This window comes from Ictalurus punctatus, chromosome 22, assembly GCF_001660625.3.
Source record: "Ictalurus punctatus breed USDA103 chromosome 22, Coco_2.0, whole genome shotgun sequence".
Taxonomy (NCBI): Eukaryota; Metazoa; Chordata; class Actinopteri; order Siluriformes; family Ictaluridae; genus Ictalurus; species Ictalurus punctatus.
Window position 1 is genome coordinate 18,389,989 of NC_030437.2, and position 22,985 is coordinate 18,412,973.

Here is a 22,985-nt window from a genome sequence, read left to right on the forward strand (position 1 = left end):
GTTGTTCTCAGTCTCGCGTTAGAGTGATTCACGAACCAACCAATCACCTTTGGCGAATATTTCAACGGTTCCGTTGTGATTGGTCAAATTGTCTTAGCGGCCCCGCCCACTGCTGTTACAGTTAACGGTCATTTTGCTGCCACTAGAGTGCGCCAGAGAACTACTCATTTGGTTTACGTTTATATGTATTGCCTACCCGTATTCAGACAAGCCCCGCTTTCTGTACGGGGATTGGTGAATAGTTTCCCGTCTTCTGCTTTTCTGCTTTCTGATTGGTTAAAATTCGAATTAAAAGTCCGTGAGATAAAAACGTTGCTGAACATGCTAAGATACGAAATATATATATATATATATATATATATATATATATATATATATATATATATATATATATATATATATATATATAAATGCGCAGTTTAATATTTATACACCACAAAATGGACTGACACTAGAGTGACTTTTATATCATTTCTCCAAGAAGTATTAGAACAAAATGTACAAGATATAATGCAATAAAGCAAGATATAATGTACACTTTTGGTGAAATCATTTATAAATTTTTGTATATTTTTGGTTGTTAATCGAACCGTGTTTTTTTTTAAAAATTATTATATATTTTGATAATATAAATCATAAAAACCCAAGACAGCTCTGCTTAACAGAATAACATTTAACAAGATTGCTATGGTGATAAAACCGCCTTCTTAACGTCCATTCAGAAAACTGCTTGTGAGTATGCACCAGCCAATCCAAAAAAATAATAATAAAAAAATCGTTGATTTAAAAGCAAAGCTGAAATAATTGGCGAATATGTAAATTTTTTTAAATAGAAAGTTAATTTAAGGTTTTACAACACGGTAGAAAATATGTTTTTTTTTTTTTTTTTTAAAAACGGATTTTCAAAACATCATATAACGTGATATATATTTTACATTAATTTCAAAAGACACTATTTTGACTTATGTTTGTAACGAATATCAATATTTATTCATTTATATATGTATTTATTTATGTATTTATTTATAAGTTGGAATTTGTATCAGGCACCTCGCAGGACACACTTGTCACTCAGGGGGTCCTTTCACTTGTGCATAACAACATGGCGGCCGCCTTGTGCAGAGGCAAACACAGACTGAAACCTTTCTGTCACTTCGCTTTTCTGTTGCCAAGAAGACATTTTACAGGTAAATACTTCTTTTAAACGTTGTACTGGTATGTGTAGTTATTTTTCTCGCCAGTGCTGTTGATGATACGTGGACTATTTTGGAAGTATAAAGCGCTGAATTCCGTGTGAGCTGTTTTCCTTCTTCCTGTCCAAGTCAAAAGTAGTGCTTGTTTACTTTATGCAGTGTTCACTAAATGTCCACCAGGGAGCTATAATGGGTTTGTTGTTTGGTTGGATCCTAAATGACCACTAAACAGTCTGTAGTAGCTGTATGCAGTAGAGAAAGTGTGAAATAATTGCTACTACTTGGGGTTCAGCATCCTGAGTGCACTATGTAGGGTATGAAATAAGGGCTTGTGTATGTTTGTATCTGGTGTCTTTGTTCAAGCAGGGCGCTATATATGATTTACTATGCATGTTAGTTTAAGGGGGCAATTAGTTTTCCACATGGGTGATAGGTGTTGGATAACTACTTTTTTTTTTGTTGTTTCAATACATAAATTTAAAAAAAAAACTGTATAGTGTGTTTACTCAGGTTGTCTTTGCCTTATGTTGTATTTTGTTTGAATATCTAAAATGTTTTAGTATGAGAGATGCACAAAAACCAAAAGAAATCAGGATGGGGCAAATACTTTTTCACAGCACTGTATGATAACGTTCAGAGAACATCCAGAAAACTAGACAGATTGAGCATTATTTGAACCTTTTACTTATTATTGTTATTATTTACTACTCCTTCTTCTTCTTCTTCTTCTTCTTCTTCTTCTTCTTCTTATTATTATTATTATTATTATTATTATTATTATCATTATTAGTAGTAGTAGTAGTAGTGTTATTACATGAGGAATAAACTGCATGGATGTGCTGTTAAAGGAAAATAATTAATATCAGGAGTTTTTTTGATGAATCAGCGTTAGTTAATCTGTGAATTTTTATTGTAACTGAACGCTCCTCTGTACTTACAGGATCGTTTGATTATGACCTGGTGGTTATCGGTGGTGGATCTGGAGGTTTGGCGTGTTCCAAAGAAGGTATATACAGGAGACTGTATATTTAGTAAAATATCTGAGTGTTGTGTTTCCGTGTCTCGGTTTATTGTCCAGTTCCTACACGGTGCTTCTTACAGACTAAAGTACACACGTCACACATTTATAATCAATAACTTCCTGTTTCTGTGTGTATGTTTAAAGCAGCAATTATCAGTAATGCAGAACATTTTAGAAATAACATCCAAGAAAAGTCCGTATTTATGTGTGTGTGTGTGTGTCAGAGAATCGTGTCTTCAACCTAGGCTTTTCTTTCCACAGCGGCTCAGTTGGGGCAGAACGTGGCTGTTCTGGATTATGTCGAACCTTCAGTGAGGGGTATATCACGTCCTAAATCCTCGCTCTATGAGATTATAGAGATTATGTGCGGTGGTTTTTTATTTTGTTAATTTTTTTTTAGGGATTTTTCATTTGTGTGTGGTGTGTGTGTGTGTGTGTGTGTGTGTTTCAGGTACTAAATGGGGTATCGGCGGAACGTGCGTAAATGTCGGCTGCATTCCTAAGAAGCTCATGCACCAGGCCGCTCAGCTCGGCACGGCGCTCAAAAACGACTCGAAGAAATACGGCTGGCGGATCGCCGGTCCTGTGTCTCACGACTGGTGGGTTTCCGTCAGATTAAACCGAGGGATGTTTACTACACCGGCTAGGAAAGAATAGCTTCTGTTCTGCCGTGTGGACCAAGAAATCCGGGTTTGGGTTTCTGCTTAACGTTGATTTTTTTATTTTTTTTTAATACGACTGGATAGAACTGCTACTGACTGCTCTCCTAGGAACCCGAGGTGGTTCGAGTGTTTAACGTTTTTTTTTTTTTTTTTTTTTTAATCACAGGTTATATTTACTAAAATTCAAACACAGACTTAATCTTCAGGCTTTGTCGATCGTTTAGAGTCATCGTCCTCTGAACTGAAATCCTCAGAATAATTCATACGGAGACGACCAGTGCTCCAGTACCGCAGGTGGCGCTGTTTAAAACCTCTTCACAATTTCCACAACTACAGGAAGTAGATTATTGCACTTCAAAGCCATTTCGACCGTGGCGCACGGCGAATGGCGCCTCCGCGTGACCTCCACAATTACGTCATGTAGTTCACGGAAGCCAGAATGTCGTCTCCGATATTCAGAGGAGCTCGTGGTTTATAAAAATCGCCGCACGTTTGGGCCGAGACGCGTCATGTGACGCCAACATACCGAAAGGTCAGGGTGTTTGGTCAGAGCCCTCTTCGGTTCTCATGCGTCAAACGTGAGTTCAGCTAAAAGATGTACCATTTATTTACCAACAACCAGTTTTTCCGCACAAAAATAAACTCTGGAAATTGATGAAACTGAGCCCTACAGTCCACAAGACGATTGATTTAGAACACAGATCATACATTTATGTATTTGTCCAGACTGTGGTGTTTATCGGGCCACGTGCTTGACACCCCTGCTCTAATCTCTAACCTAATGATGGATATCATCAAATAGTCCACATTAGCACCATCTAGTGGTAAAAAAATATATTAATACTTCACTCACTCTGCCCAATTAGAATATTTTATTATTTTATAAAGTTTAGAGACGCTCGACTGAAACGTTTCTCACGATGTTAAAAAGCTTTTGATCTGAAGGTGTGTGATTGAACGTGTGAAATCGGTGTCATAGACAAAAATATAATCGCGCCGACGTATCCGTTTCTTTCATTAGAAAACTAACATTTTATTTACAAAATAATCTTTTTTTAAAACGTACGACTCGGAGGGAAATATTCCGAAAAGCAGGTGATAAGAGTCCGGCGTCGGTGTGAACTCCTTTTAATACTGTTTAAAAAGCATCTCGGGGGGAAATTCCTCCAGAAATCGCTCGAGAAAACGCCGAGAACACATTCCTGGAAATTCTCGGCAAAATGGGCGTCGACTTTGAAGATGCGAAAATACTAAATTCTTTGGATTTATTTTGGATTTTTTATCACGACATAATTCCCATAGTTCCATCTGTGTTACTCCAGAGTTTTGATGGCTTAATAATTATTATTATAAAATGTGGAGAAAATAAATAATAAAAATAAAGAATGATATATTATTTTTTTTTTTAACTTAAATCAGTTTATCCTTCACTCAATTTAAAGTTAATGCTTTTAAAAAGTTTATTAATTAATTTATTAATATGCTTTTTTTTTTAATCTTTCTTTGTGTCCTTTAAAATTTTTTTTAAAAATTTACTGTTGTATTTTCAATCTAAGACTTTAACCCTGTTAGTATAATTTCTTTAGCTTTCTCAATTTTTTATTTTTATTTTTTTTTTATTTTTATTTTTTTGTGTGTGTGTTGTAGGGCGACCATGGCAGGATCTGTGCAGAATTATGTGAAATCTCTGAATTGGGGTCACCGAGTTCAGCTGCAGGACAAGTGAGTGCAACACACAGTTAAAATACTTCCCCACAGGAACAGTGGTATAAGAGGAATAAACCCGTCAGGACGCGCTGTTAGAAGGAGGGAAGAGTCAACGTCACGGCGTTAAGTGACTCGCTTCACATCGTCGATCCCGTCGTGGATTGTTTCGCTCTAACGGCACGACCCGGAGTGTGTACTTCTTCTGCTTTACCCGGTGTATGAAGTGACGCGGAGGTTTAGAGATGAAGAAGAACGAATAATGTTGCAGGAGGAATAATGTTGTGGTATTTATTTCAGTTCTTTTTGGGTCACACTGTGTGCGGGGTTTTAAATATACACTTCGTGTGTGTGTGTGTGTGTGTGTGTTTGAGCAGGAAAGTGAAATATCTCAATATGAAAGGAAGTCTGGTGGACCGGCACACCATCCGAGGATTAAACGCCAGAGGGAAGGAGGTCTGTAGAAACAACGTCTCCTGATAAAACGATCACGTTCCTCCCTAAATCCTTGACTCCGCTAAAGCTACAAATCTGTGTCGGGGGTGGGGGGGGTTTTCTTTTGTGCAGGCGACTGTGACGGCCAGGAACATAGTGATCGCGACCGGCGGGCGTCCAAAATACCCCACGCATGTGAGCGTGTGCTTGAGAGTTGTTGTTTGACCTTGATGGTTTTTTTTTTTTTTTTTTTTTTTTTTTTGTGGGAGAGCGGTTGATAAAACTCCCTCCCTCTGTCTGTCTGTCTCAGTTTAATTACTTCTGTTCAGCCTGTCAGTGATGGAAAGAAAATTATTATTTTTTTTTTTTAAAAAGTAGGTTCGGATGACAGGCTGAAGATTAGCGTGGTGTGTTTCAGGTCCCGGGAGCGAGAGAGTACGGCATCACCAGCGACGATCTCTTCTGGCTGAAAGAGTCTCCGGGAAAAACGTGAGTGCGTGACGAGTGTTCCTCACAGTGCACGAGTCCGTGTAGGCTTTCTCCTCGGTTTTCCTCTCCACATTTGTTAACACGATCAAAAACGTACATTTCATCTCCCCTTCGGAACCGATCAAGGGGCGGAGCTCAGGTTGTGATGTCACTAAATGACCTTTCCACCGATCGCATCGGTTGTGCAAATCATTAGTGGAGGAGGAAGAGGATGTGGTATTCGGAGACTTCGAGGTGAAGAACGTCCGTGTGACGCTGGGTAGCTAGCTTGGGGAAATGATTTAGTATTTATTAAGATGTTGTCGCTATGGTAACGTTACTGACGGGTCTGGTTTGCCGACGCATAAATAAATCGCCGAGGATATAACGATGCGGAGCGGCGTCACGCGTGAGGTGCTTCTCGTCCGCGTGTTCACGATGTTTGGATTATACGCTCATCGTCCGCTTTAATAGGGACACCTGTACACCCGCTCCTTCATGCGGCGATCGATGCGTCCCATTCCCCCACCCCCAAGTCATCAGCTGTCCAGTTTAGGTGAAATCATCTGTCCCCATAATTCCTGCCTCAGATTCCTGCTCTTGGCCGACAGGAGCGGAACCCGACGTGGTCGTCCGCTGTCGTTTGGGTCGCTGTAGACTTACCTGTTCAGCTCAGACCAGTCTGGACCTCCTCGTCTGATCTCTCTCATCAACAAGGCGTCACCGGAGGTCCGAATTCTCCCGCTCGATATCTTCAAATCGGAGAATTTTCAAACCCGACGCCAGGGCCTGGACGATTTCTTCGGATAACAGTTCAGATGCTCGTATAGATTAATATTTTTGAACGCGTTGCAGTTCTGAAGTCATTTAAGAACCCGGATTGTTGAAGGGAAGAGGTGGTGAGCTCTCGTTATCGCTCGGACGTTCCTACATGCGCACTGACTTCAGCAGCTTCGGAGGATGATTTTACGTTTAATCCCGATACCGTTGTTGTTGTTAAACGAGTGTTGTGTCCTGTCTTTATACAGTGAATTACCAGACTTTATGTTCTTCTTCTCCTTCTTCTTCTTCTTATTATTATTTAAATTATGCCAATTATGGTATATTTATATTCCAGTCGTAGCCTGTTATTGACCTCGCGTGTCTGTATCCTAAGCTGGAACTATAGTATATCGTGTAACCGGTCTTTTATGTAAACGCGGCAACGCTAACGGGACAAAAACTAAATAGGACCCGCCCACTATGCGGCGCTGAAGTGCTGTTTCATAGGCAGTAGAAACGTTATGTGGAATAAAATTAAAAAAAAAAAAAAAAAACCGTGAGTGTAGCTTGAGCTTCCTGTCGCTCCTCACACAGCTGCTGGTGTGTGTGTGTGTGTGTGTGTGTGTGTGTTTGGTTACCGAGTTGTCAGGTGTGCAGCTGGAGGCTCGATGCTGGCGGGGCGTCGCTGAGTGACGGGCAGAATTCTGGGTAAAGACTGGCACGCACACGAGAGGGAGCGAGAAAAGGACGGGGAAAGGGATGAAAGGGCAGAGGAGAGGGAGGTAAAGGAAAAGGGCGGGTGAGGAAAGGTGACGGTAGAAGGAAGGGAATGAGAGACGGAGGGAGGATGAAGAGTTCAAAAGGGGAGGGAGGGAGGAAATGGTGTAAATCGCCACATTTTCAGAATCGCACAGAAAACAACACGAGATGGATCAATTTACGTTAAAATAATCCCGACGCATCGTCTCTTCACAGATTAACACACCTGGCGTTTTCCTGTTTTCTCGGGCCGTGTGTTTTACAGGTGGATTCTTCATTCACGATTTAACAAATCCTGATTAATTCATCAGGAACATTTCCGTCCGTACAGGATTAGAGGTGTTTTTTTTTTTGTTTGCTTGTTTGTTTTTTGTGATTGTTGCGGACAAAAAAAAAACATTCGATTTTGCTGCGTCTTTAAAAAAAAAAAAAATCTGCGATGCAGTTTGCGTTGTTTTTGTTTGTTTTTTTTTGCGGAAAAACTACCCGAATCGGTGAATTCGCAACGGCACGGGATTGCTCCACGCGGTCTTTCGCAGTGACGTTTGTCGGTAAACGGGACCGTTTAGCCGTACTCGTGTTCGACGCACGTGAACCGAAGGGGGTGACGACGTCACACGATGCGTCTCGTCCCGGATCTGCGGAAAACCTACAATTTATTTATTTATTTATTTATTTATTTATTTATTTATTTGTTGGGAAATCGCAAGCTCCTCCGAATTCTGCCTTAATTTCTGCGATCGCAAAATCCTTCAGGGCCTGACGTTTTAACCCTGTTCGCCGAGTGCACCTAAGACCTGGATTAGTTTAGCTAGATTGTCGTTTTGGCTGGAGAGAGCAGATCTTTCAACGCTTGAGATCTCGATCATACAGAGAGAGAGAGAGAGAGAGAGAGAGAGAGAGAGACTGACTCGTTGCAGTAAATTTCCCGTAGCTGTGACTGAGCGTGTGAATGTGTGTGTTCATGGTGGACTCGGTGAACTCTCCTACTGTGATTGGCTCAAGATCCACATCAGCCCTGGTCAGGATAAAGCACTTCCTGAAGGTTATAAATAAGTGACTTGAATACAGTCGCGTTCACGCCAACAGTCCTTCTCGTCGTTTAACTAATCCTGGGTAGAACGACGCGTGCACCCGGTTGTGTGTAGAGAGATATATCTGGCGCTTCTAAATGTGCTGTTTAAATCTTGCTTTTGTTCAGTAATCTGCCACTGAGAGAGTTTGAGCTTTGTTGTCTTGGCAACGGGTCCAGGCTCATGTGGGTCAGGCCGCAGGAGTGATGTTTCTCCCTCATCTGCGTCAGTTGAAAAGCGTTTTGTTTAGACAGCGACGTTCGTTATGGAGGAGATCTGTCCAGGTTCCTCTCGGCGTCGTCTCCTGTTGTAATCCCGGGATCGCGCAGGACGAGAGGACGGCTGCGGTTACTGTCATACACACCGAGTGTTTCAGTGCAGTGAGTGGAGGGGAGAAGTGCCTGGATTTGCTTCCTAAATCCCCCCAAAGCCATGATACAAAAGTGCACTAACTGTAGAGGGGTGTTGGCTCTCTCTGTGTGTGTGTGTGTGTGTGTGTGTGTGTGTGTGTGTGTGTGTGTGTGTGTGTATAGCATGCAGGAATCACTCAGCAGAACCTTGCCTGGGCTGAGACACTAACAACATAACGTCACGTTTTCACCTGTGTTGCCCCACACACACACACACATACACACACACACACACACACACATACACACACACACATCCAGTTCCTCTAAAATCTTACATTTAGACGTCTGTTCTCGCCTCATCTTCTGTTCTTCAGGCTGATCTGACTTTTTGCTCCTTTTGTAAAATCATTTTTATTATTTCGAGTTAAAACACCCAGCAGACGTTCCGTCAGAAACGCTGCCAATGAATTGTAACCCGGTTTTACAGAATTTTCAGAACTGTCACTTTTTACCCTGAGAAAAGGAATTATTTTTCTGTCCACCAGGTTTTTCCAACTTTTTGGTGAATGCGAACTTCACCTTCTTCTTCTTCACCTCCACCTTCATCTTCTTCACCTCCACCTTCTTCTTCACCTCCACTTTCTTCTTCTTCTTCTTCTTCTTCTTCACCTCCACCTTCTTCTTCACCTTCACCTTCTCCTTCACCTTCTTCTTCTTCTTCTCCTTCACCTTCTTCTTCTTCACCTCCACCTTCTTCTTCACCTTCACCTTCACCTTCTTCTTCTCCTTCACCTTCTTCTTCTTCTTCTTCTTCTTCTTCTTCTTCTTCTTCTTCTTCTTCTTCTTCACCTTCTTCTTCACCTCCACCTTCTTCTTCACCTTCTCCTTCACCTTCTTCTTCTTCTTCTTCTTCACCTCCACCTTCTTCTTCACCTTCACCTTCTCCTTCACCTTCTTCTTCTCCTTCACCTTCTCCTTCACCTTCTTCTCCTTCACCTTCTTCTTCTCCTTCACCTTCTCCTTCACCTTCTTCTTCTTCTTCTTCTTCACCTCCACCTTCTTCTTCACCTTCACCTTCTCCTTCACCTTCTTCTTCTCCTTCACCTTCTCCTTCACCTTCTTCTCCTTCACCTTCTTCTTCGTCTCCTTCACCTTCTCCTTCTCCTTCTTCTTCACCTTCTTCTCCTTCACCTTCTTCTTCTTCATCTTCTCCTTCACCTTCTTCTTCTTCATCTTCTCCTTCACCTTCTTCTTCTTCACCTTCTTCTCCTTCACCTTCTCCTTCATCTTCTTCTCCTTCATCTTCTTCTCCTTCACCTTCTTCTCCTTCACCTTCTTCTTCGTCTCCTTCACCTTCTTCTCCTTCACCTTCTTCTTCGTCTCCTTCACCTTCTCCTTCACCTTCTCCTTCACCTTCTTCTTCACCTTCTCCTTCACCTTCTTCTTCTTCACCTTCTTCTTCTTCTTCACCTTCTCCTCCTTCACCTTCTTCTTTGTCTCCTTCACCTTCTCCTTCTCCATCACCTTCTTCTTCTTCTTCACCTTCTTCTCCTTCACCTTCTTCTTCATCTCCTTCTTCTTCTCCTTCACCTCCTCCTTCTTCTTCTTCTTCTTCTTCTTCTCCTTCACCTCCTCCTTCTTCTTCTTCTTCTTCTTCTTCACCTTCTTCACCTCCTTCACCACCACCACCACCTTCTTCTTCTTCTTCTTCTTCTTCTTCTTCTTCTTCTTCACCTTCTCCTTCACCTTCTTCTTCTTCTTCTTCTTCTTCTTCTTCTTCACCTCCATGGAATTTTCTTGAAGCTCCGACTTGGCAGCTTCCATGGTTAAATGTGTGTTGCCATAGAAACCGCCCCCCCAATCCCAAGTCTGAGGTGATGAAAACTTGGGAGGTTCTACTCAGAACCGTTCATCTTTCAGTAACTGTAACTGTAATCTGAGCTCCGTATTTATGAACCGCTCTCTATTCAACACCACCGTATATCAGTAGTGTTAACTGCACAGAGGAATTAGTGAATGGTCTCCACACTGCCAACGTTCATGTAATAATATGCAAAACGTATGGAAACGCTCGTTGTGGCTCTAAACGTAATTTTTTTTCTGTGATTTTTTTTCTTTTTCTTTCAGACTCGTCGTCGGAGCCAGCTGTATCCTTCAGTCTCACCGTGTTGCTCGACGTTATAATACCTGAACATCCCTGCAGTCTACATCAGGGCTGTGCGAACTGCTAATTAGCCCATTAGCACCCGGTTTTCATTTTAAATCTAATTTTAAGTGGCTGTTTACTGCATCGAGTCTGCTGCCACTTTTATAAAACGTGTTTACTCATTATGTAATATCTGAGTATTGCTAACATTTTTTTTTTTTTTAGCTTAAACAGATTTAAAATCTGTTTGGGATCTTATTTTTGTATAACTCTAATCCGCTGGGCCTGTGTATGATGTTAAATGCCGGTTTTAATGCAGAGTTGCATAGCTGTAGAGTCATATTTCTATCCTTTTTTTAAAAATGAAATTCAGAACATTAAACCGAGTCGCCCCAAGACTCTGCTTACCTCAACGTGACCTGCGTATGGAAATCTATAAATACTGACGTTCAAGTTTTAAAATATATTTGAAACGTCTGTCTTTTAATACGATGTAAGGAAACGATCGTCAAGATTGGTATAAAAGCAGGAAGTTATTTGTTTTATTGCTGGTTTGTTTGTTTCGTTTTATAGTTCTTCGGGTTGTAAAGGTCCGTCTTAGTCTAAGTTGGGAAATTATTTGAGGCCGTGTGCGACCGATACTAGTCGTGTTTTCCTGAGCCCGGGGTGCGAAGACGTGGCTTTGGAGTGCGCTGGTTTTCTGACCGGCGTCGGACTGGACGCCACCGTGATGGTGCGTAGCATCGCCCTCCGCGGATTTGATCAGGTACTGCAGCCGTTGTTTAGTCACGTGAACACAGACAATTTCACCTTTTATATCGTGTTGTATTTCCCGCCCTCCAAGTGCTTCTGAATTCTCAATTCTGATTGGTCACAAGGTGTTGGTCAGCAGCAGGTTTATATAATGCGCTCGTTCGTATACCTTATCGTTTCTATGGTAACGGCTCGTTCACAGGGACTTGTACAACAGACTTAGATTGTGTGTGTGTGTGTATATATATATAATATATATATATATATATATATAAATTGTTGGCAGGTTGCTGTGTTCTGCGTGGAATAAAACATCTTCAGGGCACGCTGTGGTTGGAAAAACAATCAACAGCAGGGTGGCTTCATGTTTATTCGTTAATAAATAAAAGACGACAGTATTTATATTCTTTTTGAAAGCTGTGTATGTAACTAGACAAGCAAAGCCTGCACCGTTCTACAATTACACATATTTTAATTTAAATGTTTACACGTCATCATCATTTGACTAGATTCCATCTCGTGATGATGAATTTCGCTGTTATTGTGTCTGTCAGGAAGTTATAATGTCAGTACACGTCTGTTTGGCAGATTTGGGCCAGAGCGTAATTGCAGAGGATGAAACCTGTCCGTGCTTAAAAGCCGTCTTGTGAAAATAACACGTGCACAATTCATAGCAGCTCTGTGTAGTGAGTCACCTCGGCAGCATCAAAACAGGATACCGGACTTGACCAGACCTGTTTTACGTCCTTGTTTTGGGTTGTAGAATCTCTAATTATTGGTTTTAGTCTAATGCCATCGTATAATCAAACTGCCATCACTATTAGAAAGTAATAGAAGGTGTGAGGTGATGGCCTGGTCCGAAATTACTCAAAAAAAAAAAAAATAAATAGTCAACATTGTAAACTCATTATTTAAAAAAAAAATAAAAAAATTTACATTTGTTTTAATTAAAAATGGAGTAATTGATCACACTTATAGATAGTAATTTGTAGGTAAATATCATCTCTAAATGACTTTAAATGAACATAAGTGATTATCCTGATTGGTCATTCTCAGCGCAGGAAGTCTGCGGTACATGTTTGCAAACGTTCTACAAAATTAAAAGTAGTTTTTTCTTTAAGTAGATTTGTTTCCCCCCCCCCCCTCTTTCAGCAGTCCTGAACTGTAAATATGTTTTTTTGTTGTTTTTTTTTTTTTACATTTTGATCAGCATTTGAATATTATGGAATTGAATATTTGAATAATTATGTCAATGTTAATTAAATTTTTTGGTTAAAATTGGAATATTTACTTTTAATAGAAATGACAGTTTAATGACGATTCACATGTCGTGGTGGTTTATGTAATCTGGGGGGGACTGGATATGCTTTTTAAATACGTTTTGCATGAAGGGGTTAAATGGTGAATATTTAAAAAACCTAGCTGATGCTTTTCCTCTGGTTCCCGCAGCAAATGGCTCGTTTGGTGACTGATCACATGGAGGCTCACGGAACTCGTTTCAGCTGGAGCTGCGTTCCTAAGAAGGTGGAGAAACTTCCGTCAGGACTTCTACAGGTCACCTGGACCGATACACAGAGCCAGCAGGAACATCAGGACACGTTCAGCTCAGTGCTGTGGGCTGTAGGTGAGGACAGATCTCACGATTATATACCGCACGTGATTCCAGCAACGTGAAGCTACACGCTTTTTTAATGGTGAAAATGACCAATGTCAAAAGGATGAACAAGGCGGAATGACAAATATAATATAATATAATATAATATAATATAATATAATATAATATAATATAAAACAAAACAAGGCGGAAGTAATGTCAATGGATCACAGTAACAAAATAAAATTAAGGTGGAAGTAATAGTGACTACATCAAAGGATAAACATGGAAGTAATACCAAAAATAAATAAGAGAAGTAACCAAAATATCCTACGTCAAACGATGAACACACAAAAAGTTAAAATTAATAATAAAAATAATAATAATTTGGAGAAGTAATAAAATGGATGTACACCAAAGCACAAAGAAGGTGAAACTAATAAAAAAATTACCTATTTTTAGACCTATGCTTAATAAAACCATGGCAGAAGAAACAAAAAGACGTATTTGAACGGATAAACACGGCAGCAGCTGCAAGAATGGCCTTCATCAAATCCTAAAAATAGCCTATGCTGAATAAAATCAATGCAGAAGTGATATATGACCTGTGTGGATCATCAAAATGACTCGGAATCAAATGCTAAATGATTCTTCAAGTCATATTTCTAATAAGCAAGTTTTTACTTTCCCACACTTTGTAGTAGTCACTTTATCACGATCTTACTTTACTGGCTGTAAAAATAAAATCAAAAAATGCATTCCATATATATATATATATATATATATATATATATATATATATATATGTGTGTGTATGTATAAAAAAAAAAAAAAAAAAGGGAAATAAAGGCGTCTTGTCATTTTTGGCCGCTCTGAGAGTTTAGCTCTGCTCCTGTAGTCATGTGCAACCCATCGTTCTTAAATAAAATCTTTCAACATTTAGTAGTGTTTTTTTTTTTTTTTTTTTTTTTTTTTTTTTTTTTTTAAATCTCGCATGCGAACATAAAGAGCAAACCGCAGCGTCAGCACACTGAGGAGTATCATATCTGACAACAACATCATAAAGCGTGAGTAGGAATCATCAGGGGACGTGTTCATCACCGGCTCAGGATGCAGCAGGGCTCTGAGGGTCGCCATATTCCCCGCTTTGCTCTCTCACTCCGGCCTTTTCCTCCTTTTCCTTTTATTCTGCTGTGTTCTGTTCATCCCTCAGCGTGTGTCCTTACAGTCCGTGTCCACATTGTCTTTCTCTGCTGTTCCGCTCGGAGTTTATTTATTGGCAGTTGAACGATGTTTCCCTGAAAGCCGATGATGATGATGATGAGGATGCTTTGGCCTCCCATCGAGACAGAGAATGATGAGGTCATAGCAGATGTCTTTATTAGTCTGTGTTTGAAATGAAAACACTGTACATGCAGCGCTCTGCATTTTCAACTTTGCTCTCTCTGATTTTCTTTCTTTATTTTTCTCTCTCTGTCTCTCTCTGTCTCTGTGTGTCTGTGTCTGTCCGGAAACATATAAAAGCATTCCGTGTTAACTCTGAGCGGTGGAATTTTCTGACCGAGATGACGCCCCTCTCTATCCTGGCTGCACTCTTCCTCTTTCGCAGGTGTCTGATGGAGGGCAGGAAGGAGCAGATTTCCTCTAGCATTCAGCTCTTATTGCTCCCATGCCAATAATACACGCTGGCGTTCTGTCCGTTTTACAGCCCGGCCTGTTCAGGCATTTTTAACTAATATTACGTTTGTTTGCTTGCTTTTTTTTTTAGTTGTACTTTCTCTGTACTGTTCTCTGACATGTGCCAGTTTGATACTGGTCATCATTACCTGAACAATACTGACCTAAATCTCCTTTATTTTTTATTTTTTTAAATATATATATATATACATATATAATACACAAAGTAGCATGGTTAGGATTTGTGTTCGGCGTGTCACAACCAGCAACAGCTTTTAAACAAGTTTAGCTATTATTTATGTTGCAGTATTAGGGTTTTAGCCCATTATGGGGTGTTTTTGTTTTTTTGTTTTTTTTGGGTGTGCACTGGCTGTGAAATGCTTTTGGTAAATATCATGACTGAACTACAGATATCAATGAGCCCATGCGGAAGTTAATAACAAAATGATAAAACCTCAGATAAACGCAGAGGTGAATAAATAAAAGGACCCACCGTGACCCAGTATAAGGAAGAAGTAGCTAAAAATGACCCACGGTAAATACGAATCAGGAAAAGGTGATTAATAATAAAAATAATGTGTAAGCCACAATACGTGACCCACAGCAAGAAGGACTGAGCTGCGGGACAAAGACGGAACACCAACGCGCTGAATGTTACCGTTCTGTCCGTTCCAGTGTGAAATCAAGGACACGGTTTCGCTCTCGTGTGGGGTTTTTTGTTGTTGCGCTTGTAGACAGAGGCACCCTTTCACTGCGAGCTCTTATCACACAGACACGGGGGAGGTGTGTGTGTGAGTGTGTGTGAGAGAGAGAGAGATTTGTTCGCTCTACTTATGTACACCAAACTTTCTACAGACTTTTAGCATCTTAAACAATGCGAAGCGACATGAGTATCTGTTCTGCGTTAAGTTGTTTATTGTATTTACGGTAATTTGCCTGATCTTGTAAATCACGATAACGCCGTATCGACGGTCTTCTCTTCGTATCGACGGTGTTCGAGGGACGGAGCTTTCTCCTCATGAAGTACAATAGAAAGGAAAAGTAGAAAATATTCAATCCAGTGCTTTTTGCTTTGGTCTTTTCTGCGGGAGATTCACGTTTAGAGTAACAACTGCTGCTGTCGTACGTGTTGTGGTAGATTACTGTAGCGTGGGGAGTTTTAAATGTAGTCCTCATGTTGTTTTGCTGCCACTGTGATTCCATGCGGAGTGATATGACTTTGGCCATATTGCCTACTTTGACATTGTGTGTGTGTGTGTGTTTCAGTTGGAGGAAGTTGTTCTTGGGGTTTAAGCAGGAAGTCAGTGTTCTGGAGTTTGTTGTGTATTTTGGTTGATCGCACCAGTGTTGTACCTCTGGGTTCTGTAGCCTTAACACTGTGTTTATTGTGATTTGCCGTGTGTTTTGTTGTTTAGGGGGGAGGGGGGAGCGTCGACAGGCATGCCTCAGCCTTCTGACAGGAAGTGACAAGAATTACAGTATAGGCTCCAGGTGGCTGATGGGATACACATGCTTGTCTACTCGTTAGTGAATCTGCAGACAGACAGACACACTGATGATTCCAGCTGTGCAGATGTTTTGTTCAAAGAAAAGATTTTGAATGAGAAAATGGTTATCAAAACATACCATCAAACAACATTTCACCTTCATATCACTGGATGGATACAGAGGCCACGCCTCCTTCACTCATACTGACAACATCATAAAGCGTGAAGGCCACACATACTTCTGTGACTGACAGGTACAGAGGCCACGCCTCTTTCACTGTCGTTGATGGGTACAGAGACTACGAAGACTGTCGGCAACGTTACAGAGGACGCATACTGTGAATGACCGACTCAAAGGCCACGCCCACTTACTGGTACAGGATGACTGGCCACACCTCCTTCATTGATTTTGATTTGAGAAATTCATTGAATATAGTAATATTTGTGTTTTTAAAAAAAAAAAAAAAAAAGTAAGGTGAGCGAGTGTGTGTGAGGTGTAATTACAGTAAAGCTCTGATTGCAGGTCGAGCTCCTGAAAGCGGAACACTGAACTTGCAGCACGTCGGCGTTGAGCTCAACACAAACACGGGCAAAATCATCGTAGCTGATGATGAGCGAACATCCGTGCCTAATGTTTACGCCATCGGAGACATCGCACAGGTACTGAGGACCCGCACACACACACACACACACACACACACACACACACACACACACGCCTTAATACATCTCTGACACAGCTCGCAGGCTGATCTTGTATCCGAACTGTCAATCATCTCAAGCACCTGTGTGATTACTGGTACACACACACACACACACTCCACACACACACACCACACAGGCTGCTTCACTCTTCACAGCTGACGGCGTTTTTCTCCTTTCATGCCTGCCAGTGCTGCTCACTTTTTTTTTTTTCTTTGTTTTTTTTTTCTTTTTTTTTTAAATAAATGAAACACACCTGGCATTACAGAAATAAAAGCTTTACAGCCCAGCTGCCTACACACACACACACACACACACACACACACACACACACACACACTTCTTTCTGTCTATCTGTCTCACAGACTGATGCAACCACCAGCTAATCTGCTCTTTCCTTTTTTCCCATCTCTTTATGTCTGTCTGTCTGTCTCTGTCTGTCTTTGTCTATCTGCCAGTCTCTACCTGTCTGTCTGCCCATCCCTCTGTCTCTCTCTGTCTTTCTGATTTCTCTCTCTCTTTCTCTGGCTTGTATTCTGTCTGTTCATCTTTCTCTCACGCTCTCTGTCAGTCTCCGTCTGTCTGTCTGTCTCTTTCTATCTCTCAGCCTGTCTCTGAATATCTGTCTGTCAGTCAGTCTTTGTCTACGTGTCGGTGTAAGTCAGAGTGCTGGAGTGTTTGCCTGCAGCTTTTCCCCTCTCTCTCTCTCTCTCTCTCCCTCTCTCTCTCTCTCTCTCTCTCTCTCTCTCTCTCTCTCTCTCTCTCTCTCTCTCTCTCTATCTATCTAATCCGCAGTATGACTGACATTATGTTCCAGAGATAACCGTCTCCCGAGCATGTCTGATCTTCTTTCTGATCAAACCGTTTAGCCGCACATCCGTCCATAACGCAGCCGGTGCACAGTGAAGTGTGTGTGTGTATGCACACGCACTTTTGGAGTGTGTTTGATTTGTCCGATAAAAGTTTTCACTTTTATCTTCACTGTATCCTTAATCCAGTGGATCCATCAGATTATTAGTCGCTGTTCCACAATAAGCTTTATACAGTATATGTATCAGTATATGCTCATGCAGGTGCATCAGTCGTGTGTGTGTGTGTGTGTGTGTGTGTTTCAGGGTCGTCCTGAGCTCACCCCGACGGCCATCAAAGCGGGTAAACTCCTGGCTCAGCGATTAGCCGGTCACTCCAACCAGCTCATGAACTACGACAACGTGAGTTCAACAAAGCAACAAGTGCATCTGTGCCGCTGTAGGAGATACTGTGATAACCCCAGTGATGGTGTGTGTGTGTGTGTGTGTGTGTGTGTGTGTGTCAGGTGCCCACCACAGTGTTCACTCCTCTGGAGTACGGATGTGTCGGTTTATCCGAAGAAGAGGCCGAGAGGAGATACGGCAGTGACAATATAGAGGTACGACAAACGTTGTGCGTTTCCTGGCGTGTGTGTGTGTGTGTGTGTGTGTGTGTGTACATGCATGCTTACACACACCAGCCCTCTCACACCTGTGCATCAATGAATCCCGAACCCTTCTCCAGTGACTGACAGCTGAGTACAGGCTCTGATTGATGCGCGCTGAGCCCGACGACAGACGGGCGCCAGTCAAAAGCGCCGCCTGCGATCGGCCGTGACAGGTGCGCGTCTGCGTCGGGGCTGCCTGCATCGGCACGCGGTTTTCTCTTATTGATGATTCGAGCGGGAAGGTGGGGGTGGATTGGGGGGGGAACACATTATGAGAGCAGAACGTCCTTGAAGGTGGCGAAGAAAAAGAAACGGCCAAAAACGTCCTGCCTGAAGAGGTGGGATGATGGTTAACTGTCAGGCGTGCCAAAACAAACAGAAAACAAACGTCTGGAATGACACCCAGGCGGGATCAATGCGCCGTCTGTGCTGTGGTGTTGTAACAAATTCCTACGTTGTGCTGATCTTCACCACTGCTACGACTGTCTGGGAAAACAGATCTCTCAGTGGAGTTTCGAAAGCGAACGCCGTGGTTTTTGTCAATTTTTTTATTTTTTTTTCTTTCTTTTACAGAGCAGTCAGAGAGGACGAAGGCAACATGGCTGCTACTAATGAATCAGTATTTCTTCATGAAAAACAGTGAACTGTATTGTAGTCACGTGAACGTCTGTATGTTGATTGTACACAGTTCTGGCATCATCTGATCAGATTTATACTTGGTAGCTTAATTGCGATTGGTTTAACCGCGGTCTGTGGCTTACGGGGGCGTGTCGGAGAGTGAATCGGCACTAATGTATACAATAAAACACATCATCGTTAAACAGTGTTTTTGGTCATTTTAATATCCAAAGTTCTTATTATTCTTATTTTGGTTGCCAGGTGTATCACGCCTTTTACAAACCTCTGGAGTTCTCCGTAGCCGAGAGAGACGCCAGTCAGTGCTACATCAAGGTGAGGACTAGGAGATTTGTATTCAAAGTGCATCCGTGTGTACGTGTATATAACACCTTTTGCCATCGTTCCGTCAGGTGGTGTGTGAGCGGGAAGAACCGCAGCGAGTGTTAGGGCTTCACTTTACCGGCCCCAACGCTGGAGAAGTGACCCAAGGCTTTGCGCTCGGCTTCCAGTGAGCGTTTCCGTCCTCCTTTCCGTTGTCTTGTGTAGCATCTGCGACATTTGGGGTTTGTGGGTGTGGCCTGTCCAGCCTTTGATGAGAGAGCTCTCTCTCTCTCTCTCTCTCTCTCTCTCTCTCTCTCTCTCTCTCTCTCTCTCTCTCTCTCTCTCTCTCTCTCTCTCTCTCTCTCTCTCTCTAGTAATTACGCCCTAACGCCACTCTCACCAAATGTCTAGCAGCTAAAACAAGGCTGATGTATGTTATTTGTTTGCTACGAGTCCATCTCACCCAGAATCTTTTCTCTACTGATATTTCATGGCCAAACAATCGCTGCTGTTGTGTTTTTTTTTTTTATTTTTATTTTTTTTTCCTTCTTCAGTGAAGTGAAAGCTCTAAATCTTCAGAAGTTAATCAGTTCATCGGTTAAGACCGTACTAGCATAAAGCTAAACATGGACACTCTGGACACATTTCGCCAGACTTTGTGGTTTTTTTTACGCCGGTTGTGTTGTTTTGTTTTGTTTTCTTCGCAGGTTCGGGTTCACGTACTCTCAGCTACGCGATACGGTCGGTATCCACCCTACGTGCGCCGAGGAGCTCACCAATCTCCACATCACCAAGCGTTCCGGTCTGGACGCCACGGTGACTGGCTGCTGAGGTTAAACCCCCTCCCTACCTTAAATACGCCGAACACACGGACCCAAGAAAGGAAGCGATGTCATGCTCGTTTAGCGTCGTCCTCTCGTTTTCGGGTTCGTCTCGGCTGCGGCCTGTCGTGACCTTTTGACCTCTCTAGTCTCAAAGAGCACAGTGTTAGGCAGTCGACTTCTTTTTTTTTTTTTTTTTTTTTTTTTTTTTTTTTTAAACGTTCCTGTAGACGGACCGCTCCGATGCTTATCAGTCGTTTATTTATTTATTTATTTATTTTGTTTGGTTTTTATTTTATTTTTTAGCTCCATGATAACGCAGTAAGACTCTAGGGGAGCAGCAGTAACCGCAAAACAGGCTCATAAATCAGGATCAAGGCCCCGTTACAGCTCGTTGAAACGAGAGTCGCAGGAGAACGGAGCGGGCCGGCGTTTTTAAAAACATATTCGCAGAATATTGTTGTTTCTCCGGCTGTACTTCCTGTCCATTAGTCATTCTCCGCAGCTGACACTGATGGATGGGCTCGGTCCGTCGCCACGGTGATACACCCCGGTTCCCAGGGAAGCGGACAAACACCGGGCGAGCAGCGCGTCAGTCAAACCCCGGGTCGAGAGAGAGCTTGTTTAAACCACTTTTTTTCTTTAAACTTCAGAGGTTTCCCCTCAGAGCACACAGAGAAAACACACATGCTCCTTCTCTCCCGGCCTGAACGACTGGAGCAACATGATCACCTCTGATGAAGGGTGTTTATATAAATACCCCAGTACGCCTGAAGGGGCCAGTATTCACCTCCGTTTCCGACTGTCTTTACCGCACGATGCCTGATCGGTTCAGCGTGAAAGTTAAATCTATCTTCAGTTCGTAGCTTAGATAAACCCACCATGTGCATCATGCTAACGAGTGGACTTTTACTTCACGCTGTTAGCAAGCTTGGCTTTTATTTTGTCTTTTGAAATTCCACCCAGGATATATATTATACTTGCAAATAATTGTGTATTTTTGATAATGTTTAGAATTTTTAGTTTCTTAATTCCCATTGGTGTTATCAGGGAGAAAGGCTGCCTATCTAGGGGCCCTCCTCCCACATGGAACAAGATTTTGGAATGGCGTAATATCAGGGATGGGATAATAATAATAATAATAATAATAATAATAATAATAATAATAATACAATTTAATTAAAAAAATAGATATTTTTGGCGGGGCATCATGTGATGTCATCACAACGCACATTCAACAAAAACCACCGCAAGTTGCATCAACAATCCGCGTTAAATCCCGTACGGACTGCCTAAATCCCATCAGACTCCAACGTGGCCTTCGTTCATGGATGGATCATGACCAGAAACCATTAAGATCAACTCATTCCATTAAAACCACCATTACAGACCACTATAAATCCCTAACCTTTTATTCGTACTGCTGTAGATCGCTGGCTAGAAAGAAATCGATCTGTTGTTAGTTCAGACTAACTAAAGGCTGACCCTGGATATATAACTTTAGCACATTAACATATAAACCTTCACCTCGTCTTTTACCCCCGACGTTACAGGCTCCGTTTCGGTTAGAACGTCACTCGGAGGTTCAAAGGTTGTAGGGAGGCTCGTTCTGTTTCACCAAGCAAGTTTTCTGTGAATATTATTTTTTTTTTATTTTTTATTTTTTTTTTTACCTCAACAGAGAAGGTTTGTTTTTGTCTGATGTGCCTCAGCTCTCTGATTAATGAGGCACGGGGTGTGTGTGACAGGCCGCTACGGAGACGAAGACGAGACGAGCAGCGCTACCAGGTTTATTTGGACCTGAGGAGGGAGCGAGGGGTCCTGCGTTCATGTGTTTTAGGGAACAGGGGGTGCTGACTGAAGAACCCTGACCCCGGTACACTACCAATAACAATAAGAGCAGCATAGCTGTATCCGACACACACACACACACACACACACACACACCTATAGGGGACATGGAAGGACTGGGACCGGAGTTCCGGAGTGTGAAAACACTTTTTAGGGTCATCATATTTCATTACTTTTACGCATCGTAACGTTCGTTTGTCGGTTTGTTTGCGGTCACGTGCTCATTTAGCTACACTCGGCTACATTTCTGACGCCGAACACGACAGTAAGTCAGATAGCTAGCTCGCTGACTAGCGACACCTAACTAGTAAACTAGCCGCACAAGCCGGCTTAACGGAGTTGGGTGCAAAAATTAGTGCCCCCCTCAGCTTTTTTGTGTAAAGGAGGACGGAAAATGTAGCGGTTTTTGACAGTTTTTCCACAAGAAAAGAACATCAGTGCGACAACAATCCAAAATGAGCAGATGGAGACGTTTTTCTCAGAGGATGTGAAAGGTGCAAGTTGTTGGAGAATATTGTTGTCACGCCCAGAAAAGGGGGATGCGATGTTGCACCGCGTGTCCTGTGTTGGTGTTCTCCTTTCTCTTCATATTGTTTGTACTTGCACTCGATTAAATTTAAAAACATAACGATAAGTGATTTTTGCGGCTTAAACATGGCTAAAAATGTGAAGAAAGAAATTTCAGTACCACAAAATATTGTGTAACTTATTACCAGAACATGCCAAGTTCACACTTAAGTTCACACAACCTTCAGGCTGACAGTTCCTGTCCCTACACACACACACACACACACACATATATACACACACACACACACTCGCACTCACACTCTGAGGGGTCAGGGTTGAGCTTCTCAGGGGGTCGATTAATGAGGACCTGCCCCAAAAGCCCTTGTTGGAGAGGGCGGGTCTGATGTGCCCCGGCGTCCCCACTCTGCGTGTGTGTAAATGGCGGAGGTTAATCTGATCTAAAGCTGTGTATCTGTATAATTTATGTGTAAAGTAATAAATGATGAGTGCGAACAGCGCCTCTGTTTCATTAATGATGCGGTGTGTGTGTGTCTTCTCTTTTTCCCCTCCTGAGTGTGTGAGGTCAGAGCTTCACAGGGGTCCGTCTGTCAATCTGAGG

General features: G+C 42.1%; 1 protein-coding gene across 2 annotated transcripts; it reads left to right on the forward strand.

The window, feature by feature from the left end:
• Window positions 1–1,046: 1,046 nt before the first annotated feature.
• txnrd2.2 (thioredoxin reductase 2, tandem duplicate 2) lies at window positions 1,047–22,899 on the forward strand. 2 transcript variants are annotated; one of them, XR_008393262.1, is made up of 18 exons: window positions 1,047–1,187; window positions 2,134–2,199; window positions 2,476–2,532; window positions 2,666–2,813; window positions 4,524–4,598; window positions 4,958–5,036; window positions 5,148–5,210; window positions 5,434–5,504; window positions 10,558–10,577; window positions 11,251–11,342; window positions 12,779–12,953; window positions 16,611–16,747; window positions 17,905–18,000; window positions 18,105–18,197; window positions 19,125–19,196; window positions 19,274–19,371; window positions 19,892–20,110; window positions 21,687–22,899. XR_008393262.1 is itself a non-coding variant. In XM_017452008.3 (17 exons), exons 1-17 carry the CDS (start codon window positions 1,103–1,105, stop codon window positions 20,013–20,015), a joined length of 1,551 nt encoding a protein of 516 aa, XP_017307497.1. In that variant the 5' UTR covers window positions 1,047–1,102; the 3' UTR covers window positions 20,016–22,899. The 2 variants fall into 2 exon arrangements, 1 of the variants encoding a protein (XP_017307497.1); XM_017452008.3 differs by having other exon boundaries at window positions 19,892–22,899.
• Window positions 22,900–22,985: the final 86 nt, after the last annotated feature.